General features: G+C 49.0%; 1 protein-coding gene across 7 annotated transcripts in view; it reads left to right on the top strand.

The window, feature by feature from the left end:
* The first annotated feature begins 111 nt into the window (after nucleotides 1–111).
* The window catches only part of afmid (arylformamidase), a 62,540-nt gene continuing 37,629 nt past the window's right edge, over nucleotides 112–25,022 (top strand). For 3 of the 7 annotated variants that reach the window (XM_072483590.1, XM_072483584.1, XM_072483591.1), the window contains exons 1-5: nucleotides 134–253; nucleotides 8,288–8,368; nucleotides 9,766–9,841; nucleotides 14,777–14,869; nucleotides 23,038–23,128. In XM_072483590.1, coding sequence (XP_072339691.1) covers nucleotides 14,840–14,869; nucleotides 23,038–23,128 — 121 coding nt within the window. In that variant the 5' untranslated portion in view covers nucleotides 134–253; nucleotides 8,288–8,368; nucleotides 9,766–9,841; nucleotides 14,777–14,839. Of the gene's footprint in view, nucleotides 254–8,287; nucleotides 8,369–9,765; nucleotides 9,842–10,789; nucleotides 10,849–14,776; nucleotides 14,870–23,037; nucleotides 23,129–25,022 lie in introns of those variants that run through there. The other 4 variants (XM_072483585.1, XM_072483586.1, XM_072483587.1 and 1 more) reach the window with 4 other exon arrangements.

Below are 25,022 nucleotides of genomic sequence, written 5' to 3'. Positions count from 1 at the left end.
CGAACCCTGGCCTCTCTCTGCACAGGGTAGCAATAGCCGCCGGTTTAAATTTATCAATCTGTTACCACAGCACATGACTTTGAACAGCTAGTCAGGAATTACACAAGAGTTGGCAAACATTCTGCCCCTCGATAGAGTTGCAAAGTTCAAACAGCCCAGCACAGTGCACTGGTAAGAGCTATATTAAAACTTGCAGCTATGGTTTCTCGTGGATGATTCAAGAGAGTTTTAGTCCAGTGAATGTTAGATGTTGGTGAGTACCAAAAGCTGAGGCTGATTTGAGATTCTGATTGTTATTGTTTTGCTTTGCCTTTCACCAGATACAGACACTAAGGAGAAGCCTTTGAGTGAGGGTATGGGGTGGGGTGTGTGAGTGTGTGTGGAAATAGTGGCTTGTAGCAACCTGGAAACCTTGAAAGTTGCGTGACGTGAATCTCTTCTCCAATTGACGACAAGGCCTCAGGGGAATGTTTTTCTGTAGCTCTGGGCCGGTCTGAAAGGTAGGCTGGCTGTCAGGTGGAAAGGAGGCCTCTGTTGGAGAGCCACGGCTGGGGAGCAGAGTTGAGGGAGGGAGAGATTGCAGGAGGATGGGAGGAGATTGCAGCTTGCGAACAGATTTCAGGTTGGAGAAGAATAAATGGGAGAGAGAGTTAGGGTTTACAGGTATCAGGTATGGTGATAGTGGGTCAAGGGTATGATCACAGGAGGACGGCATGCTGGCACAGTGGTTAGCACTGCTGCCTCACAGCTCCAGGCACCCGGGTTCGATTCCGATCTCGGTGACTGTCTGTGTGGAGTTTGCACGTTCTCCCCGTGTTTGCATAGGTTTCCTCCGGATGCTCCGGTTTCCTCCCACAGTCCAAAGATGTGCAAGTTAGGTGGATTGGCCATGATAAATTGCCCCTTAGTGTTAGGTTAGGTGACGTTGAGGGGGTGGGGCGGGGGATTGGGCCTAGGTGGGGTGGTCTTTCCAAGGGTCAGTGCAGACTCGATGGGCCGAATGGCCTCCTGATTCTATTAAGTGAGTATGTTTGGGGTGCTGGGCTGTGGATCGTCTGTTGCTCCTGATCTGCAAGCTGAACTGGAATGGCCTTTGCCTGCTGAACCCATCCTCTCACAACCAACCTACAGCTGCTGGGTTTCCTGAGTCCAGGGAGAGGGAAATGCCTTTCAATCAACTGCAGTGTGGCCCTTTTTGGTCTGCTAGGTTACAACAGTCCGATGGCTGTGCTTGTTGGTTCCTCTCTCCTTCTGTCCCATCTCTTGTCTGCTTCTCTGGATCTCTAGGGATCTACCTTTTGTTGGTCCACTGTCTCAACAATGCCCAATCATGTTCCAAATAAGAAAACCGGTCAGCCCATCTATCTTAGGCATTGTCTGTTTGAAGACGCTTTGAATTGGTTGAGAGAGGATGGATTCAGCAGGCAAAGGCCATTCCAGTTCATCTTGCAGATCAGGAGCAACAGATGATCCGCAGCCCAGCATTCCAAACATACTCACTTCATAGATTATCCGCCCCCACATTATCCGCATAACCCAGTAACCCCTCCTAACCTTTAGAACACTAAGGGGCAATTTAGTGTTCAATCCACCTAACCTGCACATCTTTGGACTGTGGGAGGAAACTGGAACACCCGGAGGAAACCCAAGCAGGCACGGGGAGAATGTGCAAACTCCACACAGGCAGTCACCGAGGCCAGCGTCGATCCCGGGTCCCTGGCGCTGTGAAGCAGCAGCGCTAATCACTGTGCCGCACTCTTTATTTTTATAAATGATTTAGATGAAGGGACCAAAGGGTATGGTTGATAAATTTCCTGGTGACACAAAGATAGGTAGGAAAGTAAGTTGTGAAGAGGGCATCTGGATGTTACAAAATTATATAGACAGGTTGGTTGATTGGGGAAAGATCTGGCAAATGGAGCTCGACGTGGGAAAATATGAGGTTGTCCATTTCAGGGGGGCAAATAAATAAGTATATTACTTAAACAGTGAGAGATTGCAGAGCTCTGAGATACACAGAGATCTGGATACCCTCGTGCATGAATCGCAAGGGAGGCACGGTAACACAGCGGTTAGCGCTGTTGCTTCACAGCTCCAGGGTCCCAGGTTCGAGGTTATGCTTTAGTTAGACTTTGGTGAGACTTTATTTGGAGTACTGTATGCTGTATTAGTCTCCTTATTTAAGGAAAGATGTAAATGCATTGGAAGAAATTTAGTGAAGGTTTACTAGATAAATGCCTGGAATGGGTGGGTCGTCTTATAAGGAAAGGCTTACCAGGCTAGGCTTGTATCCCCTGGAGTTTGGAAGAGTAAGAGGGGACTTGATTGAAACAAATAAGTTCCTGAAGGGACTTGACAGACTGGATGTGAAAAAGATGGTGCCTCTTGTGGGAGAATCTAGAATTAGGGGCCACTATTTAAAAATAAGGGGTCAGCTATTTAAGACTGAGATGAGCAAACATTTTTCTCTCAGAGGGCCGTGAGACTTGGAAATTCTCTTCCCCAAAAGGGTGTTGAGGCAGGGGGCTGGATTCTCCGGTCTGGAGAAGTCCCCATGTCGGCGTGAAAACGGTGGCGTTTTATGATGGAAGGATTGTCGTGAAACAGCCATCGATTCCCTGTTCCAGTGGGGGCGAGCAGCCAGGCAGTGTAGAGCACCCAGCTACTGATACGGCCTGGAGAACTGCCGGGTCCATGGCCGCGCATGTGCATGGCGGCGGCCTGCAGAGGCCACGCCGTGTTTCATGGCGGACGCAGGCTGCAGATCCGGCCCGTGAAATAGTCCCCCACCTTCAGCCGACTCGCGCGCCCCGGAACCCCCCCCACAATGCCCCCAGCTCCGAATATGTCCACCACTGCCTGTGGATCGGCCCTGCCCCGATTGTGGAGGCGCTGGACTGAGTCCGCAGCCGCCATGCTGAGTTCCCGACAGGTGAGCCCACACGTGTGCCACGCCGTCGGAACGGAGCATCGCGGGGGTGGGCCTCAGCCAACGTACGGAGGCCGTCGATACGGTGTACTCACTTGGTACACTGCATTTCAGGGGACGGAGCATTGCAAAATCGGCGCCGCTCCCGATTTCAGCGTCATCAGGGATTCTCCGCATTGTTGCTAAATGCCATTTCGGCATCGGGGATCGGAGAATCCAGCCCAGGGTCTTTGAATATCTTTAAGGCAGAAGTAGACAGATTCTTGATATGCAAGGGGGTGAAATGTTATCGGGGGTAGGCAGGAATGTGAAGTTGAGTTTAAATTTGACTAGCCATGATCAAACTGAATGATAGAGCAGGCTCAAGGAGCCAAGTGGCCTACTCCTGCACCCAATTGTTTTGTAATTATGTTAAACTGGTGTGGTGGTATGTATTAGGGGTAATACGGTACACCATGAATGCCGAGGAGCTATTGGAGGACAGATGCTGGGTCCCGATTGGATCTGCCGCCTACTGGGCTCCACCCAGATAGGCGGGGTATAAGAACCCGGTTTGCTCCCCGCAGCTGCATTCTGTGACTGAGCTGCTGGGGAACAAGTCTGAACAAGTCTGCTCAATAAAGCCTCGATTGGAGTTCTTTACGTCTCGCCTCGTGTGTGATCGATGGTGCTACAACTGGTAAGTGAGAGATATCCCATTGTCTCGGAGTAAACAGTGGCACCATCTTGAAAGCCTGTCAGTTCTTAAAGCTGCACAGAAAATTAGTTTTTTTAAACCTGGATCACAGTTCAACATTTGCAACTCAATTTGGACTAACCCAAGGCCTTGGGGACCTTGTTTGAAAAGCTTCCTGACACAAAGCATTGTTTCAGACTTAAAACAAAAAGTCTGCAAACCCACAATTTAACGAGGACCTAACCCTAGACAAGGTAATCCAGATAGTTCAACTGTCTGAATTCCGTGAGCAGCACAGGACACTCTTAAAGGGAGAGAATAAAACATGGGACAGAAGCCCACCTTCAGTCCAGCATATCAGACCACAAAGACAGAGGGACAACCCAAGTCAGGGAAAGCAATTCCTGATCTGGCCCATAGAGCAACCTTGCCAGTGCTGAGGTGTGAAACATCCTCACAGGGGAGATCAGTGTCCTACGAGAACATCCCTCTGCTTCCACTGAAATGGGGACATTTTACTCAAAATTCCAGAAGCGCAAACATAGCCCAAAGGTGGTCCACAAGGTTGAGACTGAAAAGCGAAAAGACAAGCTTCTTGTGTGAGATCAACGATTCGTATTCTGGAATGCAGACATCTTTGTCAATAGCCATCTAACAAATTTTAAATTAAATTCAGTTGCCACGTAACTGCCCAGTCAAGCAAAGAACCATGGCTGGCACCCCAATGGCTGATGCCATTCAGAACACCCCTGTACATGGCAGGAGCTTGAGACTTACAGTCAAGGGCGCCCTGCAGGCAACACCCAGGTATAAGGACAGAGCAATCCAAGCGCCCCTGTTCATCATCCATACTAGGACTGCTCACTGTGAAGCCTGTGTTGACCTGAACTTCCTGCAAAAGATTGCTGAGGTCAACAAACAAGGGCCTGGCTCCAAACACAAACGTTCCCAAAGCTCTTTACGGAGCTGGGCTGTCTGAGAAATGTGTATCGGATCACACTGATGTGCCTTTTCACGCCACAGAAATTCCCCCAACCCCTCATGAAGAAAGTACAACAGCAGCTGCAAGATGGTAAACGTGGGAGTCATGGTTCTCTGTGATAGTCCCAAAACCAAACCGGCCCCTCTATATTTGCATCGATGTGACCCCCAACTATTACCCCCAACCACTTTGCCACCCTTCCATCACTCCCCCAACATATGCGCTCCAATGCAGAATAATAAACCCCAGTTAACTAAACATATATACCAAAGACTGATAGTATCCACAATCAATCCCATCCCATCAACACCCATTAAAGTCCCATTCAAACCTGTTCAATACAGGCCAAGTCCTAGTTCCTTGGGGGTGGCATGTGGCGCAGTGGTTAGCACTGAGACTGTGGCACTGAGGACCCGAGTTCCAATCCCAGCCCTGGGTCACTGTCCGTGTGGAGCTTGCACATTCTCCCCGTGTCTGCGTGGGTTTCACCCCCACAACCCAAAGTTGTGCTGGTTAGGTGGATTGGCCACGCTAAATTGCCCCATAATTGGAAAAGAAAAATAATTGGCTACTCTAAATTTATTTTTATAAAATAAAGTCTTTGTTCCTTGACGAATGCCTCCACCGCCTCAGAAAAATGATCTTTTGAGGTATGTGTAACTCTCAACCTCGCCGGATGCACCACACCAAAACACACTCCACTTTCAAACAGCATCGACTTCACCTTATTAGACCCACTGCAAGACCCCCTTTGCAAGCTCTGCCACGACATATTGTTAAATTCGGAAGCTGCTCCCCAAGACAACTGCAGTCAAACAGAGAAGTGGAGCGAAGGGTCCGCACAATGAAAGCCTGCTGAGAAAGAATGAAAATTTTCCCACCTTACTGCTCACATACAGGTCCACCGCCTTACAACGTGGCTTGTCCCCATCAAGCTCCTGATGGGCAGGAAACTTTGCACACAACTTCCAATCCTTTTTTAAAAAACTTAGAGTACACAATTAATTTTTTCCAATTAAGGGGCAATTTAGCGTGACCAATCCACCTACCCAGCACATCTTTTGGGTTGTGGGGGGTGAAACCCACGCAAACACGGGGAGAATGTGCAAACTCCACACGGACAGTGACCCAGAGCTGGGATCGAACCCGGGTCCTCAGCGCCGCGAGGCAGCAGTGCACAACTTCCAATCCTGCTCAGAAACCAACACCAGGGTTGATAACCAAGGATTACCAGGACATACAAACAAAAGAGCAGTCATACAGACCAAAACAAGCTTCTGCCTGCAACAGAAGGCATGGCACCAGACGCTTGACACAGCTGCAGAAGGGTGGCAAGGTCTGGATCACAGACTGCGAGAGAGAACATGGTATCAGGACCAACCTTGGTTCTACCGGATTGGCATAACAGAGGGCAAGGTCAGGTGAAACAAGAGGCCTCTCTGCCCAATCCTAAGATCAGCTGCTCCCATCGTACAATGGGGAACTATCAAGGAAGATATCCAAATGACAGCCCAACCTTCAAACCAACAAGAAGAGCCAGAAACCACAAAGCCCACCACTCCTCTGACAGAACGAAGAACGGGATATGGAAGAGTTATAAGGTCTCCACACTGCCCGAACCTGTAAATTCAAGGACTTAAAGGGGGGGAAATGGGGTTGTGAGAATGTTGTAATAATGCTAATACAGTAAGTAATAGCAATACTGTGGTCACAATACAAATGTATGAGACTAATATCAATATAAGACATGAATTAAACTAGCGTAACACCCTATACATTGATAAAGACTTGGGGGCGGTGTAGCCAGTGTCTGACATATGCAGGGTTAATGTGGGACTGAGTACATACACAGTTATGTAAGAAATCATATGTAAAATTTATTGCTTTCTCAGAGTCACTAAGTTACTAAGGACGGGCAAGCCCTTAATCCATCTCCTTGCTTGCTCCAAAAACCTTTTCAATTCATGGTCCCCAGACAAGGGAAATACAAGATCCAAGCTGACACAAACAGGTTTTACACCTGATCTCATACTTGATCTTAACCAAATGGCCAAGAAGCGATGTAAAAAGTCACATGACCCAGACCCAGGCGTCAGTGTGATGTTGAGCAGAGATATGCAAAGATCTAAACATGGACGTAGCTCCTAGGCTGTACCCTTTACTCTACATGCATAAATAGTCCTACTCATTAATAAAGACTCATGGTGAACTTACTGAAGGATACAAAGACTTATTTAAGTGCCACTATTCTGTAATGAACACCCTCTAAACACTGCCTAGTTACATATCCCAAAACCCAGAAATAGGTTTTAAGGCCCTAAAATTCTCCAAATTTGTTACCAGGTTTGAAGAGGGAGATGTAGAATCATTCTTTTAAATCAGTTTTGAGAAGGTAACTGATCAGCTACACTGGCCACAAGAATTGTGGACACTCATGAAACAGGGTCAGCTAATAAAGAACAGACCAGAGCCACTTAGTGCCTATGAGTTAATCCCTGCTAGCCTGCCATCAGCATTTCCTGAATTTCTGTAAGAAATCCACACTGACCTATTTGGAATTCAAATGAATTAAAGAGATCACGTTGGGTATGCACTTTAAAAATACAGTGAACCTACAAAGGGATAATGGAATTGGTACCGTTAGAGGAGTTTAAAACTTGCCTCCCCTATAGTATAAAAATGGATCATTTTTAAAATAAGTTTAGAGTACCCAATTCATTTTTTCCAATTAAGGGGCAATTTAGCGTGGCCAATCCACCTACCCTGCACATCTTTGGGTTGTGGGGGCGAAACCCACCCAAACACGGGGAGAATGTGCAAACTCCACACGGACAGTGACCGAGAGCCGGGATCGAACCTGGGGCCCAATGCTAACCACTGCGCCACCGTGCTGCCCGATAAAAATGCAACTTGACAAACAGAGGGTTACCTCAGCAAGTGCAGCCGCAGTTATGGTTGAGGACTACATAAGCTGCTAACCTGGGTTAGGTAGTTCATAACAGCAAGGAAGATATTGATGTGTTGGGTGTTCTGGATCACATACAGGTCACCAACACTTGAAATAGTGCAACACTATTTTATTGAATCATTAACTGTTTAAACATACTTGGACTGTGGGTGAATACGATACTAACTTTAACTGAAGACCTTTGCCTTGTCCTCACCAGTTGATGCACTCAGCACATGGTGAATGTCTGTGTTAGGGCTGTGAGCTCTGTGCTCCTAGCTAGCTGCAACTCGAATGAGCGGGAACTCTGATGCCCCCTGTCTTTACAGTGCGTGTGCACTCACTGGTGATTGGCTGAGGTATTGTGTGTGTTGATTGGTCCCACTGTGTGTCCATCAGTGTGTGTCTGCACCATGATATACTGGTGTATATTATGACAGATATCAAAAGGAGAAAGAAGGGAAAGAAGCACAAGTGGATCTCATCAGTAAGGAGAGTAGGGAAGGCCATGCCCCATCTGTTGTCATTTTGGCAGGCCAGGAGGACATGTCAAGAGGAACTGCTGTCCCACCCAGAGAGCCACTGGGAGCATTACTGCACAGTCCGTGTCTATGGTCACCAAAGTTGTAAGTCTCTGCTGTGCAAACACAACAGGATTTTATATTGAAGCGGGAGTAGACCCCTTGTGTTGCAAGGAACTGGAAAAGGAGGTTAACATTCTCCGAGATATTAAATGCTTACAAATCCTTCTAGCAGGGAAGATGGAATATTGAACATGGAAACAGAACAAATTCAAATGTACTCGTCAAAGGACTTACTGGAGAATGTATTGAGGTACTGGTTGGAATTCTCACGATTATTATTAATATTAATATTCATTATTAATATTACTAATATTATTAATGTTGTTAACATTATTACTATATTATTTATTAATATATTATTAATTATCAATATTATGAATATATTATGAATTATTATTGTGATCTATGTTTCCCGCTGGCAGTGCGGCCTTGCCAGTGGATTTCGGAGTGGGTAGGTGGTTACAATGGTTAATCCCATTGACAAGCTGCGGGAAGATAGAATCCCGCTGAGCGAACGGTGTGCCATCGAGAAACTAGGACCAGAGAATCCCGCCCACAGTTAGTAAAAGTTCCCTTAAAGAGTGAGCTACTGAGCTGATAACAGTGGGTGTAATCTCAAGTTTACCCATGCAAGGGGTCGACCTTTCATTGGGGAATGACTGCACAGACTGAAGGGTGCTACCCCCAAAAATTCAAGGTCAGTCCATGGAGGTTCCAGAGGTCAGAAAAAATCAATAGAATTCTGCAGGGGGACAGAAAGCTGTAAACCTTTCAGAGGTCTTGCAGGAGGCGATGGAGCCCATGAGGAGATGCCCTTGAGTCAAAAGAGACCAAAATCAGGCCAGTAGCATAAAATTTGGTCAAGGAAGGACTTGCGGAATGAAAAAAAAGATGATGGGAGTGACCCTGAAATCAGGTTCGCAGACACTTTCTTCCCAGAGTTAATCGGGAATCAGGGGAGATCCAAGCAGGTAAAGAGACAGTGAGGGAGATGACTCATGCAGCTGAACAGCCACAGGGCAGGGCAGCAGATGGTAGCCAGCCACCTGTGAGCAGAGATGTCCCAAAAGACATGGGGCAGATGGGGGACCAGCCCATCCCGACAGTAACCAAACTGGGGAAATCATTACCCCTAAATGGGCGGCAAGGTGGCACAGTGGTTAGCACTGCTGTCTCACAGTGCCAGGGATCCGGGTTCAATTCCGGCCTCGGGTGACTGTCTGCCTGGAATTTGTACATTCTCCCCTTGTCTGCGTGGGTTTCCTCCGGGTGCTCCGGTTTCCTCCCAGTCCAAAGATGTGCAGGTTAGGTCCCTTGGTGCTCAAAGGTTGGGTGGGGTAACGGGTTTACGAGGGAGAGGGCCTGGATGGGGTGCTCTTTCAGAAGATTGGTGCGGAGTCATTGGGCTAAATGGCCTCCTTCTGCACTGTAAGGATTCTATGATAAAGCCAAACCGTGCTTGTAACAGCACATAAGCACATTCAAATGCTTCTGACTCCGCCCAAGGCTCTGAAAGAATTCCACGCCTTTCCTTCACCCGGAAATTCAAATCCTCAGTGAACTGAGGTCTGAGATAACAAGCTCCTCGGGTTTAGACGCAGCCTGGCAAAGGGGTAACAACTCTGCAACGCCTTTTTCCCTCTGCAGGAAGGAGCTCAAGGTCCACGTAAGCCTTTGCATCCAAGACAACCTTGTGAAACTTGAACTATTCCTATGAACCAAGGTAAGTTCAGATGCTAATTGCTCTAACACTTCTATGACTGAGAATGTACCTAATTCTGAACTTTTGTACCAGATAACATGTAACGCAACAGGAAACTATATTGCATCAATCAAGTGTGTGTTGTGTGAAAAAAAACAATCATTTCCAAAGTGTATGTTTCTTTTATCTTCTATTTCATAAGGAAAAACATGTGGATAAAAATAAAATGGAATTTCATTTCTTATTCACCGATGGGCAGCGATGTGTCACAGCTCATCACCACAGTAACCAAACTAGGGAAATCATTACGCCTAAAGCCAAACCACACTTTGTAACAGCACAAATGGACATTCAAATGCTTCTGACACCTCCCAAGGCTCTGAAAGAAATCTACGTCATTCCGTCACCTGGAAATTCAAATCCTCTGTGCCTTATGACAGCGTTATGAATTTCGAAAGAAACCCAATTAGAACTTTGAACTGATTTTTTTAAAAAACTTAAGACAAAATAGATTCTGTTGGCCCCATGACTTCTGTGGATTCAAACCTGACCAGCTGGCTGTGGGCCTCAAGAGGATCCACAAAAGGCATTTGGAATTCAAACGGTCCTCAAACAGTGTGATAAACCACTGTAATGTATAATACGTGTAATGTGGTAAATGGCCACTATTATGTGTAGTATGGTAAACCACTGCCGATGGCTCCGCCTCCCCTCGGGCTCGGTATAAAGGTGGCTGGTCTCCACCTCTGATCCAGTTCGGGATCAGAGGCCAGAAGGCTTTCTGTTTAGTGTATTAAAGCCTCAGTTACGTTCACCACTCGTCGTGTGATCATTGATGGCATATCAATTTAATACGCTAAACATCTAATATATATTCGTCACTCAAGCCTGATCGCCTGCAGCTGGACCCACAGGCAGCCGACGCCACTGCAACATTCGAGCACTGGCTAAGCTGCTTCGAAGCGTACCTCGGATCCTTCACCGAACACTTCACTGACCTCCAAAAGAAGCAGATCCTCCACGCAAGGGTGAGCCCGCAAGTCTTTCTTCTCATCAGGGACGTCCCCTCGTATACGGAGGCGATATTCCCCACCTACATCCATAGCGATCGGGGTTCCTCCTTCATGAGTGACGAGTTCCGTCAGTTCCTGCTTAGCAAGGGCTTCGCCTCCAGCAGGACGACCAGCTACAACCCCCGGGGCAACGGACGGGTGGAGAGGGAGAATGCGACAGTCTGGAAGGCCTTCCTCCTGGCCCTACGGTCTAGACGTCTCCCAGTCTCCTGCTGGCAGGAGGTCCTCTCTGATGCGCTCCACTCCATTGTTGAGACATTGGGTCAACAAAAGGCAGATCCCCAGAGATCCAGACAAGAGATGGGACAGAAGGAGAGAGGGACCAACAAGCACAGCCATCGGACTGTTGTAATCAAGCAGACCAAAAAGGGCCACACTGCAGTTCATTGAAAGAGAAATAAAGGGATTCCCCTCTCCCCTTACCTGATTCCATTAACTAAGCTGCCTGTGAAATCAGCTTCCGGTAATTTGATAGTGGAAGCTATCGTAGCTGCAGAGACAACCATCTCAAAACCTTCACGTTAGACAACTCATGTTCAAACTATGTGAGGCCTGCACTGAACAACAGAGGGACTGAAATCAGTTTATTATTACAGATATTGTTATCTTCCTCTGTAACTAATCCTTGTGTGCGTATGTGTGTGTGTTTTTCAGTAACTTCAACTTTTGTCAGGTAACTTCCAAAACAATAGTTTGAAATACACTGGCCTTTTCTTTCTTGAATACAAGAAAATACACACAATCACACACAAATATATTATTCATGTGCGACTTTAGGCAACATCTTTTAAAATGTCCGTGACACCAAGTTAATTCAAATGTTACTTTACCTCACCTTCATTTTTACTGTTGTGGGATTCTGGACTTGGCTATCACATTGAGAAATATCTGCAAAAGATAGCACACTCCTTTTTAAAAAAATATATATTTTATTCAAGATTTTTGGCCAAACATAACAGTACGTAGTGTTTCTTTTACACAACAATAAAGCAATATAAATAACAGTGGCCAGTTTTAAACAAATAAATAAATAATATATACACAAAAACAAAACTGAATGGCAACTGCCTTGTCCAAAATAAATACTCTCCAAAAATACACTCCATCAATCCAATATACAATTACCTATAACAAATACCTATACATATTATACATATACAATAACATCTCTGAGAGTCTGTCCGATTCCTCCCCCCCCCGTGTTGCTGCTGTTGTCTACTTCTTTTCCATTCCATCTATCTTTCTGTGAGGTAATCGACGAACGGTTGTCACCGCCTGGTGAACCCCTGAGCCGAACCCCTTAACACAAACTTAATCCGTTCTAACTTTATAAACCCTGCCATGTCGTTTATCCAGGTCTCCACACCCGGGGGTTTGGCTCCCTTCCACATCAACAATATCCTGCGCCGGGCTACTAGGGACGCAAAGGCCAACACGTCAGCCTCTCTCGCCTCCTGCACTCCCGGCTCTTCTGCAACCCCAAATATAGCCAACCCCCAGCTTGGTTCGACCCGGACCCCCACCACCTTCGAAAGCACCCTTGTCACCCCCACCCAGAACCCCTGTAGTGCCGGGCATGACCAGAACATGTGGGTGTGATTCGCTGGGCCTCTCGAGCACCTCGCACACCTATCCTCTACCCCAAAAAATTTACTAAGCCGTGCTCCAGTCATATGCGCCCTGTGTAACACCTTAAATTGTATCAGGCTTAGCCTGGCACACGAGGACGATGAGTTTACCCTACGTAGGGCATCAGCCCACAGCCCCTCCTCAATCTCCTCCCCCAGTTCTTCTTCCCATTTCCCTTTCAGCTCATCTACCATGATCTCCCCCTCGTCCCTCATTTCCCTGTATATGTCCGACACCTTACCATCCCCCACCCATGTCTCTGAGATCACTCTATCCTGCACCTCCTGATAGCACACTCCTTAGTAAGCAACAACAACATTAAGAGACCTCATTGAGGTGACAAATATGGATCGCCTCAAAGTCCCATGAGTTATAATTTAAGGAGTTCTCGAGCTTACCTTTGACTTGTGTAACAAAGTGAAGACATTTGGACAATTTTCCAACATACCTCAGGACAATCTGGATCTTTGTCCCACTTGACCTTTGCTGCAGTATTATTAATAATTGTGAAATTAAAATATGCTCTAAGCAGTATAATAACAGGCCATAAAAGCAATTGAATCAATGCTTGTACAAAATGCAAATCAATTGTTACATTCCATTAAAATGCTGATAATCTGGCGGGTAGGGTGCAGTCGGTCAAGATGACGGTCCTCCCGAGGTTCCTGTTTGTGTCCCAGTGCCTGCCATCTTAATACCCAAGACTTTTTTTAAACGGGTAAGCAGGAGTATTATGGGATTCGTATGGGCGAATAAGACCCCGAGGGTGAAGAGGGTGTTTTTGGAGCGTAGCAGGGACGGGGTGCTGGCGCTGCCGAATCTATGTGGCTATTATTGGGCAGCTAATGTGGCGATGATCCATAAGTGGGTAATGGAGGGAAAGGGGGCGGCGTGGAAGAGGCTCGAGGTGGCATCTTGTGTGGGTACGAGTCTGGAGACGCTGGTGACGGCGCCGCTGCCGCTGACAAGGTACACCACGGGTCTGGTGGTGGCGGCGACTCTGAAGAACTGGGGGCAGTGGAGGCGACATAGGGGCGAGGTGGGGGCCTCGGACTGGTCCCCGATACGAGAGAACCACAGGTTTGTTCCGGGTAGGATGGATGGGGGGTTTCTGAGCTGGCACGGGCTGGGTTTAAAAGAATGGGGGACCTATTCATTGATGGGACTTTTGCGAGCCTAGGGGCGCTAGAGGAGAAATTTGGGTTACCTCCCGGGAATGCTTTTAGGTACATGCAAATAAGGGCGTTTGTGAGACGGCATGTGAGGGAATTTCCGCTGCTCCCAGCACGAAGGATTCAGGACAGGGTGATTTTGGGTGTATGGGTTGGAGAAGGCAAGGTCTCGGCAATCTATCAGGAACTGTAGGAGGCGGAGGAGGCTTCGGTGGAGGAGTTAAAGGGTAAGTGGAAGGAGGAGCTGGGGGAGGAGTTGGATGAAGATCTGTGGGCTGATGCCCTGAGTAGGGTTAATTCTTCCTCCTCTTGCGTCAGGCTCAGCCTAATACAGTTCAAAGTTGTCCATAGGGCGCATATGTCAGGGGCGAGGATGAGTAGGTTTTTTGGGGAGGAGGACAGGTGTGTGAGGTGCTCAGGGAGCCCAGCAAATCACGCCCACATGTTCTGGACATGCCCGGTGCTGGAGGGGTTCTGGAGGGGCTTTGCGAGGACTATGTCCAAAGTGGTGAACACCCGGGTCAAGCCGAGCTGGGGGATAGCACTATTTGGGGTAGCGGACGAGCCGGGAGTGCAGGAGCCGAAGGAGGCCGGTGTTTTGGCCTTTGCGTCCCTGGTAGCCCGGCGGAGGATCCTACTAATGTGGAGGGATGCGAAGCCCCCAAGTGTGGAAGCTTGGATTAATGATATGGCAGGGTTCATCAAGCTGGAAAGGATAAAGTTTGCCTTGCGAGGGTCTGCGCAGGGGTTCTCCAGGCGGTAGACTTTCTCGCGGAACGTTGGGTGGAGGTCAACAGCAGCAGCAACCCGGCCGGGGGTGGCGGGGGGCGGGGGGGGGGGATTTGGTTTTTCAGTTTTGTTTAGGTTAGAGTGGGGCGTTTTCATTACTGTCGTGTTTATTTGTTAAATGGGGGTTATTGTATTTTGTTGGAAATCTCATGTATAATTTTTGTTTGTTTTGTGCTTCATTCTTTTTTTCTGGTTGGAGTGTTTTGTTGAAAATCGTTGAAAATTTTAATAAATATATATATTTTTTTAAAATGCTGATAATCGCAGTTCACCAATCTTCTTTCAACTGATAGGACGCCAATGCTGATTACAAGCCAAGGACCAAGTTTCTTAGTGTAACTTTAATCACTGGCAGCATGAGCTCCTGGAAGAAAATGAATAAAGAAGTAAGTGAACACATTTGTTTTTTTAATCTACCCCGTTCTCTTCATGTCTGGTCAATAAATAGTACATACCTTGTGTTCTGAATAGGCAGTTCAGAAAATCCTATCAGTATGTTTGGAAACCAGGAGATAAGCATTCCAGTGACCAGCATGTTACAAACAAGATCTCAACATTGTTTTTCTATTGAGGGAGCTGTACATGTTACGCTGAATTAGAATTTCATTGAGGTGTCACTTTATCAGGAACAATTGGGTTTCTTCACAACTTTATTTTATCACGTGGTGCAATGTGTAATTAAGTTTGAATTTTAAGGGCGGCATGTGGCGCAGTGGTTAGCACTGGGACTGCGGCGCTGAGGACCCGGCCCTGGGTCAATGTCCGTGTGGAGTTTGCACATTCCTCCCATGTCTGTGTGGGTTTCACCCCCACAACCCAAAGATGTGCAGGTCAGGTGGATTGGCCACGCTAAATTGCATCTCAATTGGGGGAAAAAAATTGGTTACTCTAAAATTTAAATTTTTTAAAAAGTCTGAATTTTATGGAATGTGGGCCACAGTCCTGAGTCCCAGCAACCACAGCTGTGTCTGGAACTCCTAGTACTTTACTCCAAATAAGAAACGGTCAGACTTAGTAAACAAAAGTTAAATTTAAAACAGGAAATCTGAGATCTAGCCTGCTCTGTGCAGAGTTGAGCAGCATTTGGGTGACTAAAATAGCACTGCATATCAGTAAACCAAGCACTCTTGGCACTTTAGTCATGTTTACATTGTGCAAGTGGATTGCCTCTGGATCAGCAGATGTTCCACTGCCCCCTCAAGTGGCTGGGGCCAGTAACATGCCCAGTACTCCGGCAATGATTGTGGGCAATGACCATTTTGTTCTGCCTTTAGCCAGTTGACCAATCAAAGACATTGTTCACAATGGGTGCGATTTATCGGAAACATTTCTAAGTGTCATTTTGGGTAAGTTTGACAAGGTGTTTCTCAACGGCCGCAGTGGCGAGATCGCGGCCCATGTTTAATGGCACTTTGTGCCAGAAATTAATCCCCATGAGTTTCTCGCCATCACTGGCTGTCTCGCCGTCTCTTTCATCAGATTCGCGCCTCAGGGTCTCGCCGCTAGCAAGGGGGAGTTGCTTTTGAGCTCTCCCACCCCGCTCACTACACGCCCAGTCAACACAAAAGCATGGCAGTGCGTGGACCTGCTCTTCGCTTTGGTGATGCCAATCTGGCCAGGCATCCCAAAGCCGCCGATGAGCGATGCGGCACTCTGTTCCCCAAATGGGTCGGAGGGCCAGTACCAGGGCCACCTGGGAGGCAGTGCCACCGGCTGTCAGTGCGGGCAGCATGACAAGGAGGACCAGTGCCCAATATCGGAAGAAGACCAACGACCTCCACTGAGCAGCAAGCGTAAATTGCCACCTCTCCCCTGGCATCAGTTCTGCCTGCCACCTCTCAAATCCTCCCCCCCCCCCGACACCCAACCTCAAAAATCACTGGCTGACAACTCGCTCCCGCCCCACACCCAATCTTGTTACTCAGCACCCTCTGGTACCCACCAGCAGACCTCCTTCTGTCCAGTTGTGGTGCCCACACATGCCACCTGCTGTAGACCTCCTGATCCATCAAGAGCGTGGTTCACACTGCACTCTTTTTATCCCCACAGGAGAAGATAGTCCATAATGAGTGGGACAGGGCTAAGACAGGGGCGGAGTACCAGAGATCTGAGTCCTCACCCTCCTGTGAGGAATGGATCCTGGAAATCGTGGGGTTGTCCGAGGAGAGAGCAGTCACCGACAGTGAAGTTGGCCGGCGCCGCAGAGGTGAGGATGCATTGCTCCTTCACCCAGATGACCTGTCTCAAGTGAGTTGTTCATGTCTGGCAAAATGATCCGTCACTCTCATGGACTCTCATTGTCTCGCAGGATCTCCATCTGACAAGGCTGGGCCATCTGGAGTCGACTCCCTCTCCCACCCCCCCAACCACCCAAGAGACCACCTTGGAGGAGAGCTCCAAGGAGACCACCATTGAGGCGTCACAGTTCTTAACTCCACCTTCCACCAACGCAGAGACACACACTGGAAAATAGGAATTAGGAGCACAAGTAGACAATTGAGCCCATCGAGCCTGCTCCGCTATTCAATCAGATCATGGTTGATCTCCTCCTGGCCTCAAATCCACCTCCCCATCTGTTGTCCACATCCCTTTTATCCATGTTTTATCAGATACACCTTGGTGGGTGACATTAGTTGACAGGCGTCTGGGGCACAATCTGGTGGCCACCACACAATTGCTGACACACATCAGGTGGATGCAGAAACATCCAAGGGAGGCAGCAGTCGGAGGTCTGCTGGATCCCAGGACTTAGCTGAGGCCCAGTCAGAAGCCAAGCCTATGGACAAGGTTATCCCAGAGCTGATGCAGATGCTAGGACACGGCCATCAGATTCAGGAGGGGACGTGAGGGACATTCCAGTGAGTGCATAGCCAATTGGACGAGTCCTAAAGGCTACGGGTGCAGGCGATGATGCCGAGCATGACATCAAAGGCCACAGGGCATGAAACGCAGTAGGCTGCCTCCACTTTTTATGTGCATCCTGGGGACATACCTGGACGTAGCTGTAGATCACATAATATGAAGAAGAATGAGGATCACTCATTGGGCATGGGGCTGGGGCGTGGGGCACTATCTGATGCTAAGGGGAATGGAAATGTCAAATGTTCACAATTAAAACATGTCACACCTGATACATGTGTAGCCTGTCATGTTGGCCGGGATTCTCCCCTATCTGGCGGGGCAGGGGCTCCCGGCGGGACGGAGTGGCGGGAACCACTCTGGCGTTGTGCCGCCCCAAAGGTGCGGAAAATCCGCACCTTTAGGGTCCAAGCCCTTACCTTGAGGGCTAGGCCCGCGCCGGAGTGGTTGGCGCCCCGCCGACTGGCGGAAAAGGCATTTGGCGCCACTCCAGCCGGGGCCGAAAGGACTTCGCCGGCCGGCGGAAGTCCGCGCATGCGTGGGAACGTCAGCAGCTGCTGACGTCATCCCTGTGCATGCACAGGGGGGGGGGTCACTTCAGCCATCGCGGAGGCGGAAGGAAAAGAGTGCCGCCACGGCACAGGCCCGCCGGCGGATCGGTGGGCCCCGATCGCGGGCCAGTCCACCGTGGGGGCATTAACCAGGGCCGGATCGCCCCGCGCCCCTCCCAGGACCCCGGAGCCCGCCCGCGCCGCCGGTCCCGCCGGTAAGGGAGGTGGTGTGATTCATGCCGGCGGGACACTGGCATGACAGCAGCGGGACTTCGGCCCATTGCTGGCCGGAGAATCGGTGGGGGGGGGGCCGCCGATCAGCGCGGCACGATTCCCATCCCCGCCAAATTTTTGGTGCCGGAGAATTTGGCGGCTGGCGGGGGCGGGATTCACGCCGCCCCCAGCAATTCTCTGACCCGGCGGGGGGGTCGGAGAATCCCGCCCGTTAATCTTCACACTGTCAGCAGAAAGACAGGAGTCAGACTTTGGCATTAACTGAGGAGCAACAGAGCTTACCTCACAGTGGCTGATCATTACTCTCCTGCCTTGTATATTGACCCACTGATGGTGCCAATACATGCCCATCACCCTGGAGTGATGTTACACAGACCCTGTCAGGGTGGAACACGGTAGTCGGGGAGGGGGGTAGTGGTGAGGTGGTGGCAGGTATATGCGTTGAACATTCAGGGGGTGGAACCCCTTCCTGTTGATGAAGGGCACTCCCTGATGCCTGGTGCGCACAGGGCAAATGCGTGCCATCAATTACCTCCTGGACCTGGTGATGACAGAGAATCCTTCCGCCTGGGCATCTTGGTGGGCTTGGTCCAGCTCAAATTTGATACAGTATTCTGCTTGGACACATAGGAGATCTATGACCTCATGGATGCACTTGTGGGCTGTAGCTTGTGATATGCTGCACTAGACCCGCTCGAGCCCTGGAATGAACCGGTGGCATAGACATTCAGGGCTGCCGTGACCGTCACGGTCACCGGGAGTGAGTTTCCTCATCCTTCACAGAGTGCCAAGTCCACGAGGACATGGCACAGGTGCCATACTGTCTCTTTGTTGAGACGGAGTCTTCTGCGGCACATACTGTCCATCATCTCCTCAAAAGACGAATGACATGTGTACAGCTTGGGCTGTCAATGGGGTACCCCTCTGGGTTCCTCCTCAGCCCGATGGGTGGCCGGGTCTTCAGGGTGTGTGGCAGCTCCCTGCATATGGGCTGCCACCTCCAGCCTGCATCCACACTGCTATCTTCTCTGGCGTCTGGCCACCTGGGTTGTCATCGGCACCGTGACGGCATCCTCTGCAGGACTGACACCACCATCCATTTTGGTCTCTGTAAGGAATTGGAGGAGAGACCGGCAATCAGTTAGGGCTTCCACCCGGGACCCTTAAATCCCCCAATCCTCACCCACCCTTAAGTGTACTGCCTTCTCTCAGAGTGCCATCCTGAAAGCCAGTTGTGCTGGAAATCCTCGCTCTGCACACTCAACCCCGGCCACAGCGGGAGCGCCAAGACCCCAGACCCCAGTCAGGAACTTTAGGGAGACCGTGCTCAGGTGCCCTTCTCTGATTCACGCACTCGTGAGGATATCCTCAGTGCTGAAGCCCAGCTATTGAGTGTTTGATTGTTGGCTGCTGCCTCCACGGTGCTGATGCTTCTGGAGGTCAAGCAAAATATTCAGGCTTCAAAGTTTGAATGAAATGCGATGTAATACTCGTTCTCTGAGACGTGGCACATGTATTCACGAGAATCCATTATTTAGAGTACCCAGGTCGGGATTCTCCCCGACCCGGCGGGCGGTCCTGGCGCCGGCAGGGTTGGTGGCGTGCCAGCTGGCGCAGAAGGGCCTCTGCCGGCCGGCGCGATTTGGTGCGTGCGCGGGAACGCCAGCGTGTGCTGGCGTCATCCCAGCGCATGAGCAGGAGGGTTCGTCTCCGCACCGGCCATGGCGGAGGTTGACAGCGACCCGGTGCGGAGGGAAAGAGTGCCCCCATGGCATAGGCCCGCCCGCAGATCAGTGGGTCCCGATCGCGGGCCAGGCCACCGAGGGGGCACCCCCGGGGCCAAATACCCCCGCACCCCCCCCCGAGGACCCCGGAGGCCACCCGCAGAGCCAGGTCCCGCCGGTAAGTACCTGGTCTAATTTACGCCTGCGGGACCGGCCTAAAACGGGTGGCCGCTCGGCCCATCGCGGGCTGGGGAATCGTCGGGGGGGGGGGGGGGGGGAGGTGCTGCCAGCGGCCGCCGACCGGCGCGGCACGATTCCCGCCTCCGCCAAAACCCCGGCACTGGAGAATTCGGCAGCCAGCAGGGGCAGGATTCACACCGCCCCCACCCGACGATTCTCCGGCCCGGCGGGGTTCGGAGATTCCCGCCCCCAATTCCTTTTTCTTCCAATTAAGGGGCACTTTAGTGTGGCCGATTCACCTCGCCTGCAGATGTGAAGCTAGAGGCTGCTCACAGTCAAAGGGAGTTAAAGTGACCGTCAGCATATAACCAAGAACATGGCTCTCTCCCGGATGTGTTTGGTAGGACAGACAGTAGCTATAGTTGCCTCTGTTATAGGAATCCACAAGATTTAGAGATGGCTTGAAGGCCCCACAGATGAGAAATCCCTCCCCTCTCCTCCCCCACCGGCCCAGGGGCGACCCCCAACCTGGATCACTTCAGCCCCCCCTGAAAAAGCCCGACCCCCCTCCCAAGGCATTCCCCCATCGCCCAGTGCTCTTGAGTTGCATACCTTAAACTGGAAATGGCTACCCACCTCCTCAGTTCCCCTCAGCAGCCACTGCGCCAGCTTCACATTTTTAAAAAGGAATACTAAATGACGCCCGTGTGATCTCTTGCTGGGGAGGCGGTCAATTCCCGGGAGGCCGTTACATTCAACGTCAATCTTGCAAATGAGATTGAAATGAAAGCAAATCGGGGTTAATGATATGCTTGCCATATTTGGGCAAGATCTGCATCTCGCCATCAGGAGCGGGCCGGCTAGATGGCAAACTGAATCTTGCTTGGCGCAAATCTCGATTTGAAAAAATGAAATGAAAATGAAAACCGCTTATTTTCACAAGTTGGCTTCAAATGAAGTTACTGTGAAAAGCCCCTAGTCGCAACATTCCGGCGCCTGTTCGGGGAAGCTGGTACGGGAATTGAACTGTGCTGCTGGCCTGCCTTGGTCTGCTTTAAAAACCAGCTATTTAGCCCTGTGCTAAACCAGCCCCATGGCCATTTTGGCCTTTTCCGCTATTTAACGGCCGTGCTCAGATCCGTGCCGGGCGCAAAGCAGTGGTTAAATCGCACCCAATGTGAGAGAATAAATACAATGATCTCTTCAAGGTGGCCACTGACTATAATCCTGTAGTGACAAATAGGTACGCTAATCATCTTCCTAGAATTACACCATTCCTTCCCAATATCATAGATGCATTTCACAGCCAAATAATTGTAAAGAATGAGGCTAAAAGAGGTTTATTTGGAAAACAGAATACCTACCCTTTCCCCAGACATAACTGCCCAGAAATTGTGACCTGTCAGAATCGAATAATGTTTCACAAGACATAAAGTGATGTTATGGATCATTTACATCAGTCGTTTTCAAACTCAGTGTGGCGACACGCAGGTGGGTCATGGGTAGTGTCAGGGGAGGTCGCGGCATTTCCGATTGGGGGAAGAAGTTCCCAAAGACCGCGACCGGCTTTCAAGAATGCTGGCCGACCCGCGCAGGCCTGCCCCCTCAGCCGGATGTAGCAGTGCAAAGGTCGGCGCCAGCGGGACAGATCGCCTCCTCCGGAGGTCAGCACGTTTTCCAAGGAGCAGATTAAAAAAAAAAATCCCTGCAGTCTTCCCACCAGAAACTACGGCAGAGAACATGGTGGGCTTGGGCACGGTGAGCACACTGGCGTCACGTGCTCTGGGTGCGCAATCACTGCAGAGAGATTCCACCATTTTGTAGCTACCAGCAAGGAAGCAACAGGTCTGGAGAACTTAAAATGGATTGTTTCATAATAAGGAAGAGAGAATCAGAGACACAAACAGGCCGCGATCTCACAACTAAATCTGCTGGAGAGAGCTGCTCAGGACAGTCCACGGCAGGACAAAGCAGTGCTGGTGTGAGTTCCAGGGCCTCTGGTGAACAACCCATTAAGAAGAAGCTGAAATCAGGAACTAAGCAGCATAAAGATTATTTCTTGAGGTATGGCTTTAATTGCGCCAATGCAAATCAGGATGTTATATGCAGGGAAGTCCTGGCAAAAAAAATCCTCAAAACATTAAAGGCATTTGAAGACTAAGCGTGGCCAGTTCGAGGACAAACCTCTTGATTTTTTTCAATGGATGCAGCGAGAACTTAAATCGTAAACTGAAGTCCTGAGCAGAAATGTAACATTGAATGACAAAGCAAGTGAGATCATGAGGAGCAAGCAGGCTCACCTGTAGGAGTAAAGGTGAGAAATAATGGTGGGTCACAAAGTCCCGGGAAAAAAAGTTTGAAAGTACTGACCTACATGATCCCCTTATCCCTACTGAAACCTAGGTTTGAATCACATTGAAACACAATAAGTGCTCATGACCTCTGAAGCTCTCTGCTGGAAACTCCAAGTCATGGAATCGACCCTTTTAGTCCATGTTTCTGTGCCTACTTTCTAATATTTGTTGTTTTAATTTCCATTCTGAAAGTGATATTCGATAACCAAGTTACTGGTGATGTGCTTCATACAGGTGAAACAAACTGAATATCCTTTTTTAAAAATTTAGAATACCGAATTATTTTTTCTCCAATTAAGGGGCAATTTAGCGTGGCCAATCCACCTAACCTGCACATCTTTGGGTTGTGGGGTGAAACCCACGCAGACACGGGGAGAATGTGCAAACTCCACACGGACAGTGACCCAGGGCCGGGATTCGAACCCGGGACCTCAGCGCCGCAGTCCCAGTGCTAACCACTGCGCCACCTTCCGCCTCAAACTGAATATCAATCAGTCTATTGCAGGTTCCGAGAAACCAAATTTATTTGGTACTTTGGTCTGATCACCCAAATCAGGTGAAAATAGTTTAAAGTTTCACTTGTTTTATTATGTTGGGAGTGTTTGATGTGTGGTGAAATGTATTACTTTGTTCACGTTTTTATTTGCTGTAGGAACTTGAAAAGCAGTATTCTCCGAGTCGCTGGTCGCACCGTATGGACAAGGATGCAGTAATAGAAGCTCACATCAGAGAATTAACTAAAGGTGCGTATTGTTGCAATTCTTCTGATTGTTGTTATCTTCTAGTCCTGACGTTTCCACAAATGAGATTTGGAAATGTGACTGAATTCTTCTCAAGATATGTGGGGAAATCTGGCAAGACTGCATTTATTGTCCAAACCGTAGTCATTTGAGAATCAACTAAGGGGTTTTGGTCACATGTAGCTACGACAGGCTTCCTTCTCTAAACCAAGTTTGGGGTCATATGCCATTTGTTTTCTGAGGAGGACTTAGACATGAGGGATTTCAATTATATGTATTGGACAGACACTTGCCTGACTGAGCAGTTTCCCCAGACAGCGCCATCCATAGGTCGATGAATGCTTCCAGACAATACATGGGGAATAAATGCTGGCCTTGCCAGTGATGCCCCACATCCCATGAACAAAGCAAAAAAGTAATTAGTTGCACCAATCTTTCAGGAGGCACCCTTTACTTTAAAGTTGTCACCTTACTTTGATCTCTTCTGGTGCCTGATGCAGGGCTTTTTAAGAATCAGTATTGACATAAGTCAGAGACAGCAGAAAGGCTTTGTGAGTGAAATAGCCTCTCCAATGTCAGCAGGAGAGATAGCATTGTGAATCTATGTTTTTTTATGTTAACATTTCCTTGAAGTGGATTAGTGCACACATATTCTTTATTTATGTAATGCCAAGCAAACTGAAGTTGAACTGACGGTATCAAGTGCGTCCATCGTACCCGGTGTGCTGAATGTTTTACTTGCTGTGGGAAAAAAAGAATCAGTTTGCAAATTAAACTGAGTGACAACTCTGCTAAATCTGGTCTGACTACAAAGAGATTAAAGGAGCCTGTAGGTGGTTGGAAATTGGGTGCGATTCAACTAAATGGGAAAAAGTCCCATCCTGAGCGTGTTTGACAGCATGTTTCCTGGTTCTCGCAGCGCTGATAAACACATGGCTATGCAACGTGACTCACGTTAAATAAGGGGCCTCAGTGGGGAACACAAGGCCGCACATAGCCCCATTTTCTACACTGATGAGCTCTGCTCGCTGAAACTCCTCAGTGTAGCGACAGATCGGGATGCCATTTGTAAATGGCGTCCTGATCGCCAAGGCCCGCAACAGCCCCAATGCCCTATGGGAGGGTCCCTGGCCCCCCTCAACAGCTGCACTGGCGCACTCGGCACAATCACCAGCACACAAAATAATGCCAGCTTGGCAATGCCAGCAGTGCCAGGATATCACCTGGCCAAAGAGCATGCAACTGGGGACCTCCGATTTTTTTTTTTTTAATTCAAAAAATATACTTTATTCATAAAATTTATCATAAGCATTACAGAGCATTTCGAATTGTCTTGACTGTACATTTCCATCAGAGTTACACATTGTCTTGACTTTCTTCCATTCGATTCAATTTTGATAATATTATACACATATCACTCTTTACATTACAATTCCTTCTTAAATATTTACATTGTCATGTTTGTTTTATACATTGGAGTGTTGGTGTCCCAGACCGAGGGGGGTTTACACTGTTACCCGCCCCTCGGTGTACATTTGCTGGAAAGACCTTACACAGTGGTCTTTCCCCATTGCGCCTTGGTGGCAGCTGCCCCAAGCTTGAGTGCGTCCCTCAGCACGTAGTCCTGGACCTTGGAATGTGCCAGTCTGCAACACTCGGTCGAGGACAATTATTTGCACTGGAAGATCAGCAGGTTTCGGGCAGACCAAAGAGCGTCTTTCACCGAGTTGATGACTTTCCAGCAGCAGTTGATATTTGTCTCGGTGTGTGTCCCTGGAAACAGTCCGTAGAGCACAGAGTCCTGTGTCACAGATCTGTTCGGGATAAACCTTGACAAATACCACTGCATCTCTCTCCAGACCTTCTTTGCAAAGGCACATTCCACAAGGAGGTGTGT

Source organism: Scyliorhinus torazame, chromosome 18 (genome assembly GCF_047496885.1).
Source record: "Scyliorhinus torazame isolate Kashiwa2021f chromosome 18, sScyTor2.1, whole genome shotgun sequence".
Classification (NCBI taxonomy): domain Eukaryota; kingdom Metazoa; phylum Chordata; class Chondrichthyes; order Carcharhiniformes; family Scyliorhinidae; genus Scyliorhinus; species Scyliorhinus torazame.
This window is presented reverse-complemented; position numbering and strand designations above follow the sequence as displayed.